This window comes from Colossoma macropomum, unplaced genomic scaffold, assembly GCF_904425465.1.
Source record: "Colossoma macropomum unplaced genomic scaffold, Colossoma_macropomum, whole genome shotgun sequence".
NCBI classification, from domain to species: domain Eukaryota; kingdom Metazoa; phylum Chordata; class Actinopteri; order Characiformes; family Serrasalmidae; genus Colossoma; species Colossoma macropomum.
The window spans coordinates 20,097,510-20,119,248 of NW_023494796.1; the positions used below are offsets into that span (position 1 = coordinate 20,097,510).

At 39.0% G+C, this 21,739-nt stretch overlaps 2 protein-coding genes across 3 annotated transcripts; both read left to right on the top strand.

Annotated features, from left to right (window-relative positions):
- Positions 1 to 8,337: 8,337 nt before the first annotated feature.
- Positions 8,338 to 13,570, top strand: enam (enamelin). 2 transcript variants are annotated; one of them, XM_036583103.1, is made up of 8 exons: positions 8,338 to 8,456; positions 9,303 to 9,363; positions 9,538 to 9,561; positions 9,666 to 9,743; positions 9,846 to 9,872; positions 10,357 to 10,389; positions 12,252 to 12,314; positions 12,910 to 13,570. In XM_036583103.1, the coding sequence occupies exons 1-8, from the start codon at positions 8,353 to 8,355 to the stop codon at positions 13,297 to 13,299; spliced, it is 780 nt and encodes a 259-aa protein (XP_036438996.1). In that variant the 5' UTR covers positions 8,338 to 8,352; the 3' UTR covers positions 13,300 to 13,570. The 2 variants fall into 2 exon arrangements, with proteins under 2 accessions (XP_036438996.1, XP_036438997.1); XM_036583104.1 differs by having other exon boundaries at positions 8,344 to 8,456; positions 9,669 to 9,743.
- Positions 13,571 to 14,981: 1,411 nt separating this feature from the next.
- Positions 14,982 to 18,854, top strand: cnga1a (cyclic nucleotide gated channel subunit alpha 1a). Its single transcript, XM_036583102.1, has 6 exons — positions 14,982 to 15,133; positions 15,273 to 15,320; positions 15,405 to 15,575; positions 15,666 to 15,770; positions 16,436 to 16,542; positions 17,149 to 18,854. Exons 1-6 carry the CDS (start codon positions 14,982 to 14,984, stop codon positions 18,714 to 18,716), a joined length of 2,151 nt encoding a protein of 716 aa, XP_036438995.1. The 3' UTR covers positions 18,717 to 18,854.
- Positions 18,855 to 21,739: the final 2,885 nt, after the last annotated feature.

A 21,739-nucleotide genomic window follows, 5' to 3' on the forward strand; every position in this document is an offset into this window, starting at 1 on the left:
CATTAAAAGTAAAGTATGTCTTTTCCTTCTCCTGTAAAGTCGTTATTTTCGAGATACGAGGTTTAGTTCCAACAGCAGTGATATGCCTTTTTCAACTACTGTAATGACTTACAGTAGAAGGCATGCAGAGTAAATTTCATAGCTAGCCTCTAAATACACAAGCTACATGATATCTGTGTCAGGATGTTAAAGCACTAGGTACGCGGTTGAAGTTCCAGCGAAATAAAGAATAGAAGTGCACAGATAAAGATTCCTTGGTGCTTCTACAGCAATGCTGCAAAGAAGCCTTTTATACTTTTAAATGGTATACGCATCGAATCTAGTCATCACATTCTTCATCATCTGCCTTTGCTAAACAGATCTGTAAAGACACATTTCCCAGTAGTCTCTTAGCAGCTTCTCATCCATATCTCGACAGCTCCTCATTAATGCCACTAGCTCTGCAACAAAGAGCAACTTCACCTCCCTGATCACCACAAGTGAACTTAAGTGAGTTGAAATGAACTTTAAGTATTTAACTGCCAACATTTCTTTAATACCACTCAATAAAATGGCAATGAGCTTACAGTTCATTATACTTGGGTAAGACTAAAGCTCCCAAATTAAGCACCCAGCAAAGAACGAGAAAAAAAAATGGGGCCTAATTTTTCAATATCTTCCTAAGTTTCTTCTTAAATTTGTTCTTGAGAAAGGACCTAAGAAAAGTCTACATCAGATTCATGGCATGTTCTTAAAGCACAAAGCTGTTTGTACCTTTGTGCTCTTGAGTGTGTGTAGCTTCTGTTCTTACCTAAGAACAGTATATACTACAATATTTATCGTTATTGCGATTAATAATTACACAGTGTGCGTTTTTGAGCATTGTGTGGATATTGTTAGTGTTTGAAAACACTTCCCAACTGCATGTTTGATAATCCAGAGAGTACAATGTCCTGTTTAATTGGACTTGCAGTAAAATATTGACACAAATCATTTGGATTAATAGTTTAGAATAAACATGTGATTGATAGGCTATATACAAAGTCCATCCATTCGAAGAACAAACATTGGACTAGAGCAGAGACGCTGACTTTCTGTAAATTGTTGGGAGACTCTTGTAAAGCAGCGATCTTTTTGCAAATTGAGAATTATTTAATACGCATATGTGTGCTAGGAGACTAAATACGGTGAGTGGCAGTGCTCAAAACCTTTTTTTCAACACAGCGCAACATCTGCCTGGAAAATCACAGAGATGTGTATCCAGACAGGACTAAAATTATCAGACCACTGTTGCGTTCAGTAAAAAGCAGTAGGTAATTCAGCCTGTAATTTTCTCAGAGGAGGAGAGAGAAAAACACTGACATGGCTGAGCTGGATGGAAATAAGGTCATCGAACTGCCCCTGTATAAGAAGACATCACCAAATAGAAGCTTAGCTGGCTGGCAAACATTAAAACAGACAGACAACTAAAACAAACTGAAGACAGTTAACTTCTGCTTAGCTTATCAAATCATGTTATACCTAAGAACCTTGGTTATAATAATGTTTATGTAGACTTAATCCCAGTAATAAATTGACCTGACCCCCACCGCCAGCTGTCCCCACTGGACAGTAATGATGATTCTGCTCAAGATCCCAAAAGAAGAATCATTTGAATCAAGCATCATCCAGTCTTATTCAGTTCTGCTTGCAGATCTGGTCCGAGGTGTGGCTGGGGTAACATGGTGGGGCCCTTATGTTGAGCAAAGAGAGGAAAGTACTCTTGATGTTACTCTTGCTTTGAAGTCTGTGTACATGTGTAAAGTGCAAGTAAAGACACATTTTCACACACAGAGGAGCTGTGTTTTTCTGTCTTCCCACAAGAATTAGCTGCAGAGAGAAAGAAAAGCCTGGTCAAGGCTGAGTCTTGGATACTTAATCTTGCTTCTTTGGAGTAGATAAGATTTGTACCTAGAACTTATTTGGTACTGTAAAGGCATATGCATCAGTTAACATTGATTTCTGGGCAGGTTCTGCTACTAAAGTCGACATTTGTGTTTACTTGGCCCCTCGCCCTCTGAGGGTTATCTAACAAACGTCACTTGTGCTATACATACAACATTGTCTTTGTGCAAAATAACCTTTTATAAAATCAGTGAATTTCATCTTCTTTATTTCTTACTCTTATTTATCATTTACCTGCTAAACTGATACACCGTGGTAACTGGTTAGTGATACAACAAAAACTGGTGAAAGCTTTTGTCTAAAATGTGACATAATTATGACAGTCAATATGCTACAAACTAAGGTCAGCTCTTATCACTGCCCATGTGCTCAGATATGTCCTCATCCTCCTTGAGTAGCTTTTTCATTCTTATCTTCTCCAAACTAGCCATGAAATGCTGGCCTAGTTCTGGCCCAGTTCCTGCCAGCTAAATGTGCCACAACTGGTCCAACACTGGCAGCCCATGTCAGCTCTGTCTCTTTGAATGAATCTGGCCAAATACACTGACCCAAAGGTGCCTGACATGTACAGACTCGGCCATAACTGAGCCAGAAACACTGCAAATTTTCATTTTTCATGTGCCTAGCTGCACTCATTGACCACTTTATCAGAAACACATACCATATAGGTGCACAATGCCAGTTTACACTTGAAAGCTTTCATTCCAAAATGCATTAAACACCTCTTTAATGAATTGTCTTTTATTATATTGTAGTGTCAGCAAAGAAGAAGACGAAGGAAACGTGAATGCTATTTTACTGAATAGAAGCTGCAAGAACCGCCACTGGGCTAACCAAGCATCTGCGATAGCGAGCAGGTCACAACTGTAACCCATGGTAGACACCAACCCAACACACCCTAAGCCCAACACAGAATAGCACAACCAAAACCGCTGCACATGTTAAGCTGTCAACAACAACTTATCAACAATAAATGTCTCTTCTACGCACAGTGCGAAGCTTCCTGAGGACCTCATTGAATAGCCATGCCTCCCGTGCTCCTATGGCAGCGTAGCAGTGTGTTGTTTTATCTGTCTTGTGATGTTAGAGCACTGAGCCACAAGAATGCCTGCATTACTACGGCTTTGCATGATGAAAAACAGAGAGAAATGCCTGTAACAGCCTCAAGTGGCTTATCGCTTTTACAAAACGGAGAAAACTTGGTGCCTTAATAAACAATATAATTTGTGGTTGAATGTGTATACTGAGTATTTTATAATGACTTCAAACATGCCTCAGCCTTGTTTTAAAACTCTAATTATGCATCCTGTAATTAGCAAGTCAAAGCTTATGAACAGATTATAAAAAATGCATGCACAGATAAAAATTGCATCAGAAACTCATCTCACAAAAGAGGTGCTGCAGAGCGGAGATGACGGTCTGTATTGCAATCATACTTCAAACGAAGCACACCAGAATTTGTTTTGAACCTAACTGCTCAGGGACACTTTGCCCACTTATTTTATGCGCACCAGAGATTGAACGGCACCAGTCTCGCTTGTTCTAATGAACTGCACTAACAGCAATCTTACCAGGGTTTTTTTTAATTGAACAGAGTTATTCTAAGTTGCATTTCTTTCACACACTTTCTTCGCTCTGTGGGTATGGTGATGTTACTGTTTTCAGTATGTGGTACTGGCTCTGAATGTGGGTGCAAGAACACAGCTGTCCAGCCAGAGTCAGGCCAGAGGCTTTCCTACAGGGCCAGCCAAGCCCAGCTGCGGTAGAACGGTTTGGCACTGGCCATATTGTTTAAAAAGAAAAACCAGAGCTCTGCCTGTTGTGTCAGCTAGTTCCAGATTCACACTGACTGAAATTGATATGCCAATCTCTCATGTTACGTTTATTGATTTTCTGTTCCACCTTAAATAGTGCAGCAGTTACACACTAGCACCTGTATAGGTTACAGAGGGCATCAAAAATGTTTATGGGTCATTTATGTCCTGCCTGTGATGACTCGATGCAATGAACTAACGTTAGACATTTGTTTGGACATTATACATGACTCATTTCAGCCTTTTTAGTAAAAGAGCATTGTAAGCGCCAAATTCACAAAAAACTGATGAGGATGATGGGTTTTAAATTTATTTTTGAATTTAAACAATTAGAAAAAAACATATTGTGTTATGACAAATCTCACTTTTAAAATGTCTTTTAACCTTTTAACTTTCAAATTCAAACCCTGGCATGCTGATAACGAACTGAAGGGTTGAACTGAAGACAACTGCAGATAGTAATGGTTAATGAGCCGGGATTACAGGATTGAAGAAAGGAAAGTTGAGCTTGGCAGAGAACATAATGATTTCACTGGCCACACTACATTAACATCACTCACAGAAAACAAATTAAATGGAATTATTCAGCTCAATTCAGCTTAATAAATATTCCTTTCCCATTTGACTGTGTAGGCCTGTGATTAGTCTGGGTAGGCCAAGGCTGAAACAGGCCTACCCCTGGTTTCAATCTCTATACACTGTACGAGACATCCACAGTATGATTACCATGGATAGTCTGTAGTAATAGTCTAAATAGTCTAAAATTACTTCAAATAAAATCTTGTAACATTAACGTCCATTAAAAGTTAAGAACATTTTTCCATTTTGGAAATACATTTTGGAAATTCAGTGATGGGAACCAGGCGTCACAATGTCTATAATGCTAATATAACCATTTTATTTACTATTCAAAGTGACAAGTGAACCTATACATGTCTTCTGCATTTTGATATGTAATGTTAATTATGATAAAATAGTGGTAAATCTGAAAAACAAGCTGTTTTTGCAGAGTAATTTCTTGAAAATGCATGTACTTCTCCACCCTGCGTGATCTGCGCTTTAAGCCAAAATTATAGTTTTCTGTGAAGTAGCATTTAGACATTAAATGCTTCAGATGTCTAGTTCTTATCACAGCTATGGTTATCAGTAACTTTCTCTAGCATTGAGCATTTCATCCTGAGCCACTCTGAATGACTTTGTTTACATGTAAAAAATTGGATTGTGCAGAATTTTTGAAAATTCAGTGAATTACTCTTTAATTATAAGTAGTGTAGAGTAACACATTGATATTTCAGTGTCAAAGGGTTCTGCAGATGGGGAAATAACTTTCAAAAACCACACGCTGCTCAATATAAGTCAAACCTGACACAAATTGACGAACCTTTGATATGCTACAGACTATTATAATATGAATATGAATGAAATGCCTGCCTTTCAGTGGTCACAGAAATTGGATTTGAGCTCTTTGGTTTGCACTGTGTTCAAAGCATAACAAGGCTTATATGCATTCGCTTGGAATTGTATGGCCAGTAGACAGAAGATTTAATGAGCTTTCAGACAGAGGAAGCCATAAAACAGGATTTTGTTTCTCACCGCCCTTCAACTGACTATTATCGTCACCAGGCCTAATTAGCGTCAAGCCTAATTACACTGAATTACAATATATTAGAAAGTGCATCGTGAACTATTGGTTTTAGAGCTAATGACGTGTTTAGTGTCAATGATGCATGAGCTTCATTATATCATCTGTCAGCAGCAGCACTGACAACATTAATTAAATCAGTTAACTTTAAACGGTTCTATATACACATACTGTTCAGTGAATTGTAGGCTGAAGCACATACAGCGGTACAAAAAGTCATACTAGTGCTGTAAAAAGACTTACTGACGCTGCAAAGAGCTAAAATCTGTCTGTTATAGTTAATACATTTGAACTCACACTGTCACTGTTGTATGGAGTTGTTGTATCTCCTAACTTGAAAGTCTTAAAAATCTTTAAAAAAAAAATGGAACGACTGCTATTTGGACAGGATTAGCTTCACATGTGGTGCTGGGGTGATGTAATTTTACCACAGAACGTATGTAATGTTTATGACCAACGTGATATAAGAAATCTTGGCATAAATTATGGAGATGGGAGTGGCTATGTGATTGCAATACGTTTGGCTGCTCACAAGAGGGAAAACCATTTACTTTAAATGTAATTTCAATGTGTCATTAGTATTGTCATTAGGTTGGGAATTCACAGCCAACTGTCATCATTGCGGCATAAACTCAAACTGTCATTTTACGTGTTTTAATGTTGAGGGTCGTGTACTAGTCGTAGTTGTGGGACTACATATCAGCTTGATTTGGGCCACAGAATACAAGTAAATCGCTGCTTTTGGGAGCAAAAGCTCGTATCTTCATTTTTGTCACTTTTCAGCTTTTGACATAATTTGAAAGTACCTGTTGCCTTTTACATTGTATGTACATTTCATGATGAATGGACCAAATGAAATGGCCCAATTAATTGGAAAAGTCTCTGGTTACATTTACTTAAAATACAAGTAACATACGTTTTTTTTCTTCTCTGTAAAGTTATCATTTTGAGGTTGTTTCCGACAGCAGCACAGTGCTTCCTGAGTGCCTCCATGCTCCTTACGAAAAACTGTGAAAACATTTTTCCACAGCACCACAGCGTATAATGCAACATTTACTCACATGGAAAACTGAACAAGATTATATAATCTGTGTTTTTTTTTTTCTGTGATTTGTTCTATAGAAAGTAAAAGGCAGCAAAATCTTTACAGATGTGGTAGCACACACTCCGGAAAAAAAGTTCTGCATGGGTTCAGACTGAACTAAAATCACTGAGAAAAAAGTTATATTTCCTCCATCCTTCTATTTAAAACAACTATTTTACAGAACAGTGATAAAACAGTAAAAACTGAATTTCCTTCTAAGATAGGCATGTCAAACAGGGGACCTTTTGACATGCCAAAGTGCTGCGGAGGTTAGCATTTACCCTCATCTAACACTCTGAATTCAGTTCATGAAAGCCTTACTAATTAGCTGATGAGCTGAATAAGGTGTGTTTAATGAGGCAGTGTGATGAAGTTTGCAGTGTTTTGGCCTATTAGGGCCGGAGCTTGACACGTGTGTTCTGCAGTGTACTGCTTAGGCGCTGATTGCTTGGCCTATTTGATCAAAATTAAGTTTACTATTGTCCCAAGCTCACACGTTTAAGTCCTCTCAGCTTCAACAATTTGTTGGCCCAGCCTCTTCTGGGTTCTGGACCAAGTGGTGTAATTAGTTAAACTCTATATTTAACATCGGGCTTCAACTAAAAAAAAAGCTGTACTTAGGGGGAGAACCACCAGAGAATGTGAAGCCAGTTATGCTTTCTTGGACTCCCAGCCATGGATGACTGTGGCATTAGCGGGGATCTCGCTCATGACAGAGTTCCAAGAAAAACCTCTAATTGCTATAGAACCTTTATATTACTTGGAGATTATTTACATTTTAAAAAGGTTCAGACTCTTATTTACCAAAATGGTTGTATTAAAAGGTTCTTTCAGGAACCAAAAGGGGTTCTGGGATGGCATCTCTCCACAAAAAGCCTCTGGGCAACTTATATGTAGTTAATCATTTATAGTGAGTTATTGGCAATTATTAGCAGTTTCTACTTATATAGCAAAGTAGAGATGTCGAACACCTAAACCACCATTTAAAAGGTTGGAATTCAATAATATGTACCTAATTTTGCTGCAGATGAATAAATATATAAATATAGAATAGAATTAATTTCATGCTTGTATTTTATAGCTTCCAAACAGTTTGTACAAAGTTTTTTTTTTTTTAAATTAAGAAATGTTTGCTGATGAACTGGCCTGTAGATAATATTAAGAACTAATTTAAATATAAGGATAAAATAATATGAATGTCTAGAATTCTTCACAATCTGATCATATAGCTATTCATAGTAATTCTATGATTTAAAATGACTATAAACAGATAATTACAGTTCGACCATTAATAATGACACACTTTTGAATACAAAATATAATTTATTCGTCTGTCATGACTGTATTTCAAATATGAGATAGGGCCTGAAGCTTCAGACTTATCAATCCCCAACAGACCTCAACCCAAACATGAGTGGAGGGGGGGGGCACAAGACAAGAATCAAAACCATTCAGCCTGTCAGTGTAGTCACAACAATGGGACGATCAGAGAAGATTTATCATTCTGCTTATCTCCAGACAAAACTGCAGGTCAAAACTCTGTCAAGTCACTAATTAACTGGCTCATGAGATTCGAACGCTGATGCCTCTATTAAAGGCTTTGCTTTATCAAACAGTTTTCACTTGGCACATGTACTTTCCCCTTGATATATAAAACGCAGCCCCCAAAACCACCTTTGAGCAAACAGACTATGTTTTTCCAACAGAACTGTCAGACACAGACAACATCCCCCCCACCACAGTCTGCAGAATCATCTCAAGTGGTTGGTGATTGCCTTTCTTTTTACCCTCGTCTTTTTTAAGAACTGCACACCACACACAATTTTAAAGTGTATAATTATACATGATGAGCCATTATCAATTCTGACTCCTTTTTGAAGAACACCATCATGCGATTGGCTCGTTCCAGAAGTTCTAGACTATATATTGCATCTGTGCTGAGTAATCACTCTACTTCTCCAAGAGACTCTACACATTCACTTTGCAAGAAAAAGTAAGTACATGTTCGTATAATTTGTTTTTTTCTGATCTACTAAGCTAAACTTTAGAAGTTTAGAAGTTGAGGTGACTAGTATCAGTAAATGGACCCTTGTGAAGTCTTGCTGACAGGTAGTGAGGCGTATTTCATCTGTCCAGAGAACATCTTTCCTCTGCTTCAGAGTCCAGTGGTGGCGTGTTTTACACCACTCCAGCTGACGCTTGGCATTGTGCATAGTGATCTTATAAGCCTATAGTTTTACCTGTACCTGCTAGGCTATGGAAACCCATCTCAAGAAGCTCCTGACACACAGTTCTTGAGCTGATGTTGCTTCCAAAGGCAGTTTACAACTCTGTAGTGAGAGACGCAGCAAAGAATAAGCAGATGTCTTCATGGCTGAGCTGTTGTTGCTCCTAGATGCTTCCATTTTACAATAATAGCGCTTGTGATTGACCAAGGCAGATCTAACGGGGCAGAAATTTCAGGACTTGTGGTAAAGGTGGCATCCTATGGCAGTGCCACATTTAAAGTCTCTGAGCTCTGTTTGTTTATGGAGATTGCATGGCTAAGTGCTGGATTTAGTACACTTGTTAGCAGTGGGTGTAGCTGAAACACCAGAACTCAGTAATTTGGGGGGGGGGGTTGTCCACATATAAGTGTAGGTATTATGTCAACTTCACATCAAAGTCTATGACAGAATATGCCTACTGGAATAAGTTTGCACTTATGTATGTTTAAGTCAATAGTCATGATGAGCTTATTTAGAGGTTGTGTAGCCTTTTGATCACTGCCATACAGCAAAATGTTACGAAAAAACCTCAAAGAACTAGGGTGACCATGTATTTCTGTCTCTTTTTCAAGGAACAAGATGAAAGCTCTGGTGTTGTTGATGTGTTTTGTGGGCTACACAGTAGCCGCCCCAGTGAGTAATTCTCCAACTTTACAAAACTCTGTTGAAACTGCACCTAAGGACTTTTCATGCTAACAAAATCATCAAAATGGTCCTTTTTTTCAACAAGCATATACGTCTTGCCCTTGCTATTCATCTTGACAGCCTTATCCACACATTGTAATTACACTGCTTTCTGTTTTATAGGCACCTGAAAGTGGCAGCCAAGAGGTAAGTCTGTAAGCCATTCAGCTGTCAAATTTAGACATATTCTGTATATTAGCATTAAAATTGCTTTGTGGAAATGACTCATGTCTTGGGTTACACTGGTGCAGCAGCAGATAGCGGCCCACGCTCACACAGCCCTGCAGCTGATGGAACTCTACCGACTGTACGGCCACCTGCAGCATCAGGTCAGTGCTGATAGAATGGCTTGATTATTGATTGTAGTCCACCAAATCCCAAAGCAATCTCACCAACACATTGACGTTTTTTTTCTTTCCTTTTATTCACAGGGCATTGCAGCTTCTGCTCCACTTCAGGTGCCCAAACTTCTTCAGAGTAGTTTACACCCACACACTTAGTTTAGCATATTGTTTTACAGGAGAATTCTTTTTTTTTTTTGCATAGTTCAACTATTAAGGTGTAAAGTGATTCCAAAGCAAGGTGTAATGCTCCATTGCATTGATAAAATACACTGTTTTATGTTGTAGAGATGAATGACAAATGTAACCTGACCAGCATTGATCTACCCAAGGTAGACATTATTGTTGAATGGGTCTACCATGAAAAGAAAATGTGCAGCCCATCCAAAATAATCTTAAAAAAAAACAAACAAAAAACAGGGATCCAAAGAGATCAAAGATGCCATCATGGCTGTTTGATGTCTGACAGCCGGTGAGCTCAAAGTCACAGAGAAATTCATTCCTAACACAAACACACTACACTTTTAACATATTTCTTATAGGGGATGCTTGCATTGTGAGATGAATGATGAAAAAGTGAAAAATCTCTTTCTTCTTCCAGGTACAAGCTCAGCCTGCTCAAGCACCACAGCCGGTGAGTTCCTGTAGCTAATCAGCAAGATGTACTGTGTTTTTTATGAATCAACACAAGTAATTTGTAAGAAAAGAAGAAAAAAACAATGATTATAATGAACTTACAGTTCACAATGACACAGAATGAGGTTTATAGATACACTCTATTCAAAAGTTTAGGCCTGGTCAAATTACATGCAGTGTTTATGGTGGGCTGAAGGCCAAAAAGACAAAGCAATATGCAAAATTAAGAAGGTGGGCAGGCTTACAATTGAGATATTGTAATATTGCACTATAATTTGTTACAAAAATGCAATAATTATAAAACTTATAGAACTTAAGTTAATTATCATTGTTCTATAACCTTGTATCTCTACTTTTGCTGTTTTTACTTTTTGCATAATTTGAAAACTCTAGTTACCCTTTACTTTGTGTTAAAATGTCATGATGAACAGACCAATCAAAATGAATAAAATCCTGTTACATTAACTTTCATTAAAAGTTAATAAAGTCACCATTTTGGGGATACAAGCTTCTGTTCTGACAGAATCGATATATTCTAAAAATATGTTTGCCGTCCTACGTTGAGAGGCTCTGCACTTTCAGAAATAAAGGTAGTAAACTGTCCCTGGGGCAGTACCCCTCTTGTCACTGGGGTGATAACCTCAAAGGTACATCTCAGTACTTTTAGTCAGGGAACATAATTGTGCTATAATCCAGTGAAATTATATTTTCTAAGTTGTACTGACTCCACACACCCTGTCTCATCTCCAGGCTTTTTATTTTATTGTTCTGTTGTAAAACTTTAGGTTATGAAAAGACACAAATACGTATTTTTACCTGGAAAAAACTTATTTAAGGTACACAATTAGACCTTTAACCGCTGTAGTACATTTGAGGGTACATTTACATTGTTTGTAACTTGATGAACGAAAAATGTACCTGCACAGCACCTTTATTTCTAACAGTGTACTTAGGGTAAATTTCTGGCAGGCCAAGTCAAACTGTGACCTGTGGGCCACACTATGGGAAGCCTCATCTCATACATGTTTAACAAATTTTGCACATACTTCTTTACAATATGCTACATCTGCTAAATAAATGGAAATTGTGCATCAAAATTGCAGAAATATGTTCCATGTAGAGGATGTTTTTCCTTATTTTAAGTTAAAACAAATAAACAAAACAGGTACTTTGGTCAGGGGTGCCTAAACATTTGCATATTTCTGCATAATCAAATCATTGATATTTGAACAAAGCCATTCAGAGTGGTTTGATGTGAAATGGTTCATTGTAGAGAAACTAAGAAGAGAAAACTCAGATTTCTTTACAGTGGTGGTGATGGGGTCCAGGGGTCACAATGTCTACAACACAAATATAGCCATTTTATTTACTACCCAAAACAACCAGTAAATCTATACGAGTCTTCTGAGTTTTCATATGTAATGCTGATTATGATAAAATAGGGATAGATCTGAAAGTTTTCTTTGGGGACGATTTTGCCCTAAAACGTCCTTAATGTAACTCCCTGCCATGAAAGGATTATTAACAATGCATTTTAAGCCAAGACCTCATCAAAAAATGGTATCATAAAGTGTATTCATAACCATTTCCTGTGACAGCTTTCTGTGAGGGAGCTTATCTCTTCAGAAGTGCCTCCTATCACCTTACTAAGTTTCTTTAGAGTGAAGCATTTTGCATTAAAGCACTCTTGAGGACTGTTTACATCTTAACCATTTATTCATGCAGACATCTTAAAAAAATCTGTGGAATTCCCCTTTTAGCGCTGTCCTGAGTTAGGACACTTCTCTGAGTCGTTGAAGTTGTTCTTCACTCTCATTCAATACTGTAATTAATACTAATCCTTATATGGATTCCTTTCAGGGATACTTGGTCAACTACCGTGCGTTGCCCCCTAGAGAAGATGACTCGGATGAAGAAGCACAGGTGAGCTATTCAACTAGACCAGTGGTCATCAGCTCTAATCCTGGAGATCTACCTTCCCGCAGAGCTTAGCTTCGACCCATATCTACCACATCTGATCCCATTCATGATTCTCTTCAGTAACTCAGCTGGACTGGAGGTGTGAAATTTGGAGATGAATCATACAGAAGAACAGACCTCCAAGACCACGATAGGGATTATTTGAAGGTTACCTGCATTGGGACTTCATAACACATGCATAAGCACCGAGTAATGCATTTAAAAAACATCACTTGAGTATCTATGAACAGTTTATGTCAGTATTTGCAAGATCACATAAGGTTTATTATGTAAGTGACATCGGCTTTTAAATGAAAGTGATGGACACTTGTTGCACTTACAACCTTGATATGAAGCATCATTCCCAAGTAATGGAGACAATCAATGCTAAGAAATATTTTGATGCTCAAATATATGCTATAAAATGCTTATGCATTTCTTATAAAGTCCCTATGAAGGCAGCCCTCAAATAAAGTGTCACTCATCTCTCTCTGCATGTTGTCTTCAGGAACAATTATTCCATTCAGTCAATATTTTTTGTTTCTTGTTATGTATCCAGCCCCAACATGTTGGTGCATTCTACCCACCCTATGGCTACCCAGCTGTACCTGCAGCCCCCGCAGCCCCGCTGAACTCAGATGAAGCCGAGGGTGCAGAAGAAGCCGAAGGTGCTGAGGCAGCAGAAGCCGAAGCCGAACCCGTCTCTGAGGCCCCAGTCACGGACCTAGCCCCTGCTGCTACTGCTGTTGACCCCATCGTAGTTGACACCCCAGTGGAGGTTGAGGTTGGCATTGAGGTTCCTATTGCTGCAACCGTCCCTGCCACAGACATCCTTAATGCTGCTGCCGAAGCAGCTGCTGCTGTTGATCCCGCTCTGGTCCCCCAGGGGGCACCAGTGGCTGTGGAGATTGACACCACAGTTGTGGGGCCGGACACTCATTTTCATTAGGAGGCAATGCCCCTGCGCATCCAACTGATCACTGCAGCATTTTGGCACAAGGGTGGGGTTAGTTTATGGAACGATGCCATGTGACTGGCTAGAACAAGAGTATGCTGGTATAGGGAGGTAAAGAAAATCTATTTTTTGGCTGGAGGCTGCTTTGTGTGAACCTCATTGTGAGAACTGAAGGTTTGTGATTGTGTGGTAGCCTCATGTGTGATAGTTCAGTCCTTTCTCTGTATTTTTGTCCTTTTTCTTTGAATAAAAATGTCCATCTTTATCTTGCAATTTGTGGCCTCTTTAATTATAACCAGTGCAGGAAATGATGTATTGAAATGTAAGTTCTTGTATAAAGTTATTCAATGAAATGAACTGATCTTACTGCACGGCCACATTTTATGTCCTTCAAGCCAAATACCTACCAGTAATTTCATTTAAAACATGGTGTAATAGTTAGAGGTAGGTTGCATAATTTTTTAATAGTCTTCATTAATCTCATAAAAGGAGAATATTAAATGTACAGCCAAAACTGAAAGAGCAATTCAGACAAATGTTCAAAATTACTGCATAGTGCAGTTGTTAAGAGGTCAACCAAGCCATTCAGAGTAGTTTAATGTGAAATGGTTCATTGTAGAGAAACATACTGACTCTGATCCATAAAACAAAGCATCAGGCAGCGTATCTATAACCATTTCATGTAAGAAGTTTCTGTGAGGTTGCTTTTAGAGGTATTAAATATGTGTTCATTGCCAAGATGGTATTTTTGCAATTTGTGCAGCATTTTCTAGCATAAAAAAGAAGCAAGACATAATGTCCACAAAGACCTTCCAATTAGAACAGAATCACCACAACAGTGCAGGCCTCACATCTACATTAACCTTCTAACTGACTTTCAGTGAAGCTGTAGAATAGATAGATGTGTGGCTAGCAAGTGAGACGGCTCGCTATAATAGGATCAGAGAGATCTAGGCCAGAATGCTGACTCGACAAGTGTCTCTCTGCTAGGAGTAAATCCGCTACTCTCCCTGATTCAGACGTAGAAAGAGAACACATTTAATAACGCACTACTGGCAGACCGTGAAAAAGACAGTTAGGGAAACTAATGCTGCTAGACAGTTAGCACTAAAATGTTGAGATTTTGGGACACCTATGCTCTAAACAGAGTTGATTAATCGATAAATTGGATATAGAAATGAATATATGATACAAAATTGCCAAGGAATCAGTAAATTGATGAAATTTAGGCTTTTCTCAAACTCAAATAATCTGTTTACATTCATTAGTGAAGAGCATATGCTAATGTTTAGCAGAGTTCGAGAAGGGATGTCTGACTTTGCCACTGCCATTTCATCCTCTTATTAGCCACCCAATCCTTTTCAGGGTCAGCGACCTGAAGCACTGGAACCGAGCAACGCCACGAGGGAAAGTTAAGATTGTCGGCTTTCTCCAACACCTTAATACTCCTTTCCCCCAGGACTGTCTTCAATCAGTGTGGACTACAATGAATCTGATGCTTCTTCGGAATATCAGCTGGGTGAAGATTTGAAGAGTACTGTGCCAAGAGGACACATTTGGAAAATTTAGTAAGCTTAACTAATTGTCTGTCTGTCTTATCTTCAGTGTTTGTTTCACAAAGCAAGTTGATTAGAAGTTATTAAGTTTTTACACACAGAATAAGGAGCTAAAGAATCATGAGGATTGTTACTGGTTCGGCGACTCTTACCGTGCCTCCACGAATGGATCCAGTCTTGGAAGAAGACTCAGGGGAAGACAGCGGGAGCCCTCGTCCTCCTCCAAGTCCGAGACGCCTCTTCAATGTAAACAACAGCAACAACAATGAAGAGTAAGCAGACATACTTTACATTGCACTTTGGAAGAACTATACAGATTATCAATAGTCATGACTATGACTGCTGTACATGCGTCTACTGTGCACTGCATATGATGTCATTTACTTTAGTATGATGTCTTGTACTTTTCAGGGAGGAGGAGAAGAAAAAAGCGAAAACGGAGAAAAGGGAAAAGAAAGAGTGAGAATTATGTTTACTGCATATTTACCTGACATTTGGCCAGATTGCGTTCATTTTTAATGACTTCTTTTTGCTGTCCATCAGAAAAAGGGAAAAGAAAGAGAAGAAGAAAAAGGAGGAGAAGGAACAGGAGAATGAAAAGGAGAAGGAGAAAGAAAAGGAAAAGGAGGAGAAGGAGAAGGAAAAGGAGAAAGAGAAAGAGAAGGAAAAGCAAAAGGAGAAAGAAAAAGAGAAGGATAAGGACAAAAAGGAGGGGTAGGTTCTAGCCATGCAGATTTCAATTAATGGTTTTCTCACATCTGAATGAAGCATCATTACCTCCAGTTCGTTTTTTTTTTACTCAAGGCCAAAAGAGGTGTTCGTGATTAACCCAGATAGCAACCTTTATTACCAGTGGCTGCTTCTCATCACTCTTCCTGTCATGTACAATTGGACGATGATCATTGCAAGGTAGGATTTTCATGGGTTCTAACAGAATGACACAGAATCAGGGAAAAATGCTGTATCATCATTGGCTATTGTGGTTCCACAGAATATGTTTCACAATGATTACATTTGGCACAACCATGCACCTTAATAGACAGCAAAGCTCCACCAAATTCACGGATTACAATCATTAAGATGTAAAGAAAATTCAGACTGGTTTTTTATGAAATGCTCCATTCTACAGAAAGTCAGAGTTGTTCACAGTGGTGGTGGTACGAAGCAGAAGTCTGAAGAGTTTAATGCATCTGAAAGTTCTCTCACAGAAAGTTATCACATGAAACCATTATGAGTACAGTGCTTGATGTGTGAGACATTGGTTTATGATCATCAGGTACGATTTCGGCCTCAAACATAATTCTTTAATCCACTCATTGCAGAGAGGTACATGCAAGTCATTGTAAGGGAAAATAGTCCCTTAAGAAAACCTACTTTTTCAGATTTACCACTATTTTACCATTATCAATATCATATATAAGTTTTTCTACAATGCACCATTTCAGATCCACCACTCTGAATTGTTATATCTTAGTCATTTAATTATGCAGAAATTTTGAATTCTCCTTCAATTACTGTTTAATATGGAGCAATATGGAATAAAAATCTGTCAATAATCAATCTTTTTCATGCAGAGCCTGTTTTGAAGAACTGCAGCATAACTATCTGATAACATGGTTCATCCTTGACTACCTCTGCGATTTGCTTTACGTGGCTGACATGGCCTTCAGGACAAGAACAGGTAAGGACTAATGTTAGAATTACTACTGTCATTGTGCTATACTTTATAATAATTACATAGTTATATAATGAATTACACGTGAGTTTGCACTTTCCTTTTGTTTAAATGTCAGAAGATTTAAAAAAACTGTGAAAAAATGAATTATGTGGATTCTCGTACTGCAAAACGAGGCTGCACACTGAACAAAAATCATAATAAAAAATCTCCTACTTACAAACACAAATGTGGTATGGTTTAAAAATGTTGAACTGCATTTCTCAGTCTTTTGCAATGAGCTACGAGTGAGAAACAACAAATTTAAATTTCTCCATACTTTTGTTGTTAGGCTTAAAGCCTAGGCCTTAAACTTTCATAGCTACATAACTGATATATTACTTTCATAGTAATTACTGTATGAGTTCAGACCATATCTCCAACATATGGTTTTAGTATAAGAAGAGATTGTATGACTAAAGGCGAGACAGCACCGAGATGTTGGGATGGAGTTCTAAATGGCTTCTGCTTTACGCTAGAAGGCCAAACACCTCCTTAATGGACAGAAGTAGGACTGATTTGTTAGTGGTTTTCCCTGCAACAGATTTCTATTTTTGCTATCTTTTAAAACAGGGTACCTGGAGCAGGGCTTGCTCGTCAAGGACGAGAAGCTTCTACTCAAGCACTACACGGACAGCTTTCAGTTTCGAATTGACGTCATCTCCATGATACCCACCGACGTGTTGTACTTTGCCCTGGGGCTGGACTACCCTGAGATCCGCATCAACAAGCTGCTTCGCCTCAACCGCATGTTTGAGTTTTTTGACTGCTCACAGACCATGACCAACTATCCCAACATCTTCCGTATCTGCACACTGGTCATGTACATCATCATCATCATTCACTGGAATGCATGCCTCTACTTCTCTTTTTCGAAATCCATCGGTTTTGGATCGGATCCCTGGGTGTACCCTTCACTCGATGAGCCTGAGTTTGGAGATCTCTTGCGGAAGTACTCCTTCAGCCTCTATTGGTCCACTCTCACTCTCACTACCATTGGTGAGACACCCTCCCCTGAGCTGGACTCTGAGTTTTTCTTTCATGTGGTCGACTTCCTGGTGGGCGTGCTGATCTTCGCTACCATCGTGGGTAACATCGCCACCATGATCTCCAACATGAATGCAGCGCAAGCCCAGTTCCAGGCCCGCATCGACAACATCAAGCAGTACATGCAAGTGCGCCATGTCAGCAAGGACTTGGAGAAGCGTGTCATCAAGTGGTTTGACTACCTGTGGACCAACAAGAAGGCGCAGGATGAGAGGGAGGTGCTGCGGTACCTTCCAGACAAGCTGCGGGCAGAAATCGGCATGAATGTGCATCTGGACACTTTGAAGAAGGTGAGGATCTTTGCAGACTGTGAGGCTGGCTTGCTGATTCAGTTGGTGCTCTTGTTGCGCCCTCAAGTCTTCAGTCCCGGTGACTACATTTGCCGTAAGGGTGACATTGGTCGGGAGATGTACATCATCAAGGAAGGAAAGTTGGCTGTGGTAGCTGACGATGGAGTTACACAGTTTTGCGTCCTGGGAGATGGTAGCTACTTTGGTGAGATCAGCATCCTGAACATCAAGGGCAGCAAAGCCGGAAACCGCAGGACGGCCAACATCCGCAGCATCGGATACTCAGACCTCTTCTGCTTGACGAAGGATGACCTAATGGAGGCTCTGACCGAGTACCCGGAAGCCAAAACCATGCTGGAGGACAAGGGCAGGCAGATCCTCATGAAGGACGGTTTGCTAGACCTGGACCCAGCCAACCTAAAGCCAGACCAGAAGGACCTGGAGGACAGAGTGAACCGCATTTATTCCACCATGATGCTGATGCAGACCAAACTGAAGAAGCTGCATGAGGACTATGACAAAACCGAGAAAGACCTCAAACAGCGCCTCGCTCAAATAGAACGCTATGCTGGTGAGGAGGTAGAAGAGGATGAGGAGGAGGAGCAGAAGGAGGAGAAGGCAGGACCAGAGCAGGAAAAGAAGGAGGAAGAGGCCAAAGATGAGAAGAAAGATGAAGAGGAGAAGCCAGAGGAGGAGGAGAAACCAGAAGAGGAGAAGAAACCAGAGGAAGAGGAGACGCCAGAGGGGGAGGAAAAACCAGAAGAGGAAAAGAAACCAGAGGAAGAGGAGAAGCCAGAGGAGTAGAAGCCTTTAAACATCTGACTCTCAGACGCAGCAGATCAGTCAGGTCCTTTGAGATTCACACATTGACAGCTCAAGCAGTTTCTTCATGATCTTTTGTAGCAGTAAACTCAAATGGCCACAAGACTGCAGCAGAGAGTCTTTGATGACTAGTTTTGCTGAGAATGCTGTGATTTCTAATCAGTGCATGGAGGCAGCTTTAAATGTATGCAGGGCTGTGCAAAATGCTTTTATACTGTATTAAGCATCTGATAAAAATATTGCATGGTTCTATGAGTATTTAGCATTGAAGTAGCTGCTCACCCTAAAACCTTGTTCAATCTTATAATTTTGCTCATTATACAATATACTATATTTCTGTAACATAAAAAAAAACTTGATTTTGCTCTTCACCCACTAATTACACTATTAGTCAGAGGTTTGCAAACACCGAACTGACATTGTATTTACAACTCCGTTTCTAAAAAAGTGTAAAATGTATGTAAATGTAATTAAAAAAGAATGCAGTGATGTGCAAATCATGAAGACCTCATATTTAATTCACAGTAATACAAAGACAACATATTATAGGCTGAGAAATTGTATTGTTTTTTGAAAAATATATGCCCAATTTGAAATTGATGCCAGCAACACATTTAAAAAAAGTTGGGACAGTGGCAACAAAAGACTGATAAAGTTATGTAATGCTATCAGAATTACCTGGTGGAATGTCTCTAACAAATTAGGTTATTTGGCAATTAGGTCAGTAACATGACTGGGTATAAAAAGAGCATCCCAGACAGTCTTTCAGAAGATGGGGAGGGGGTCACAATTCTGTAAAAGACAGCATGGGTAACAATTCACAAATAAGGTTGACTTAAAAACGTGTGGATTTCACCATCATGTGTGCAGGGGACAAGATGCCCCCCCTCCCCAAGTGGTTTCTGTGTAATTTCTGGAAATTTGGGGGCCCCAACCAACATCATACTTTGTCTGCCTCCCCCCACCACCTACCCCAGTTATATTTTTGTTGGTAGGTATAGAAATAACGAGTACTTAATTGATTTTGATAAAGAAAAAACAAGAATTTACAAAAAAATTGAACATACTTTTGAAGGTACATCCTCATGAGCTTTAAGTCACTACAAAAAAATCAACGTGTGGATCTTCTTCAGTCTTGTTGGAAAAGCATCTCAGGCTTCTCATGCTGCTTAAGACAGTGATCAAGACTGTGTAAAGTTGCGTAAAGACAAACTGGGCCTATTGCTAAAAGAAACTATGATAGAATTTAACACTTTTTGAGTCTCTATGTAATTCTATGTGTATTATTTCATAGATTTGATGTCCTCACTGTTTTTAATAAATGTGTAAAATAGTACAAATACAAAACGAACTCTTCTTTGAGTAGGTGTGTCCAAACCTTTGACTAGCAATGTAAATGAGATCCTCATGAATAGTCTGCTATATACCATTCCACCTCTTTTCCATAGACTGGCACTTATATTTGCCATTTGTTATGCAGTCTACAAGGCCCTGATGGTTCCCTGCCTATTCTGTTTTCTGAACACTGATGTGAAACATGAATTTAAATCTAAATTTGCATGAATTTTGCATCTAAATGCAAAAAAATTTAAATTGTATTCTGAATCTTTATGAAGATGCTGGCTCCAGATGACTGGAGTTGTAGGAATAATTGTAATTCATTTGGATTTATTTTCTGCTTTGTAAAGAAACACTGAGTTTTTGGAAGCAAGTTTTGTTTTCAGAAAAGAAAAGAAAGAAAGTAAAAAGTTTTACAACTTGTATGCTAAAGGGGAGGCTGGCAGAAATGGCAGAACCATAATGTGTCTCAGATTTAATATAGATTTTCTCTTGGGATTGTTCATGCTATGCAGCCATCATAGTTAAACATTTGCATAAATGTGTTCAAATCAATAAGGACCAGTTTTTTCAGCATAAAGATGGCATTTAATTCTGAGCCATTTAAAATTTACCCTGCTTGTCTAAGTCAAAACTGCAGTTTGGAACATTTGCATAGTTACTTAATCAATGACAATGCCTGTCAGAATCAGGCCCATCATCAGGGGGTCAGTTACCCACCAATCAACATGCCTCACTAAGCCCACTATCTTGTGCATGTGAAACTCTACTTCGTAGTTACTTTTTCTCTGCTATGTGCATGCACTGCACCCCAACACCACCCCACCCCCATTTTTTGGATTTCAAAAGCCACACTCATGATTTAGTTCTGGCAACAGGCCTGATTAAAATATTCATCGCTGTAATGAAGAAATTATAACCAAGACTTTTCAGTTTGGGCTGTTGAGGCTACTGTGCATGTTTTTTCATTCAATTCAGAGCAGGTGGGGAAGTTCTGCCTCCTTTGGATTCTTTATTATAACCTTTTTTATATATCAGCCATCATATATCCAACATTCAATAGTTCTCTTTTTTATCGTTGTTTCTTGATTACATACTTCAGATTTCTTGCGTATTCGTGAATGGCTCAGATCAATTTCCAGTTTAATCCCAAAGCCGCCTTGATTATGCCTTATAATCAAATACATGTAAGATACTACAGGCTGTATTTAGTGTCAACAGTGTTTTATGCCATTTCTACCTACAGCGTTCCTCTAAAATACATGTTTGAAAGCATTTTCTGAGAGAAAATGGAATATATTGGTGAAAATACTATCAGAGCACACAAGTAATCCTGGGTTCTAGCTCCAGTTTAGTTTGTGTGAAAACACAGAATAAATAAAAAGAATCAGCAGATTCAACACACTTTACTATTAGAGACCACATTTCACTTAATTTCCAGTCAAAGCAGCCAATAAGCACTAAGTTATTCGTTTTTTAGTGTCTGGAAAAAAAGCAGAAAACATATTGAACAGACATTTAAACAGAAGCCTGAACATACATACATACATCATCTAAACCGCTTATCCTCCTGGGTTGCGGTGAGAAGCCTGAACCACCTAAAGCTGGACCAGAATGACCTGGAGGACAGAGTGAACTGCATTATTATCGCTCAAATAGAGCACTAT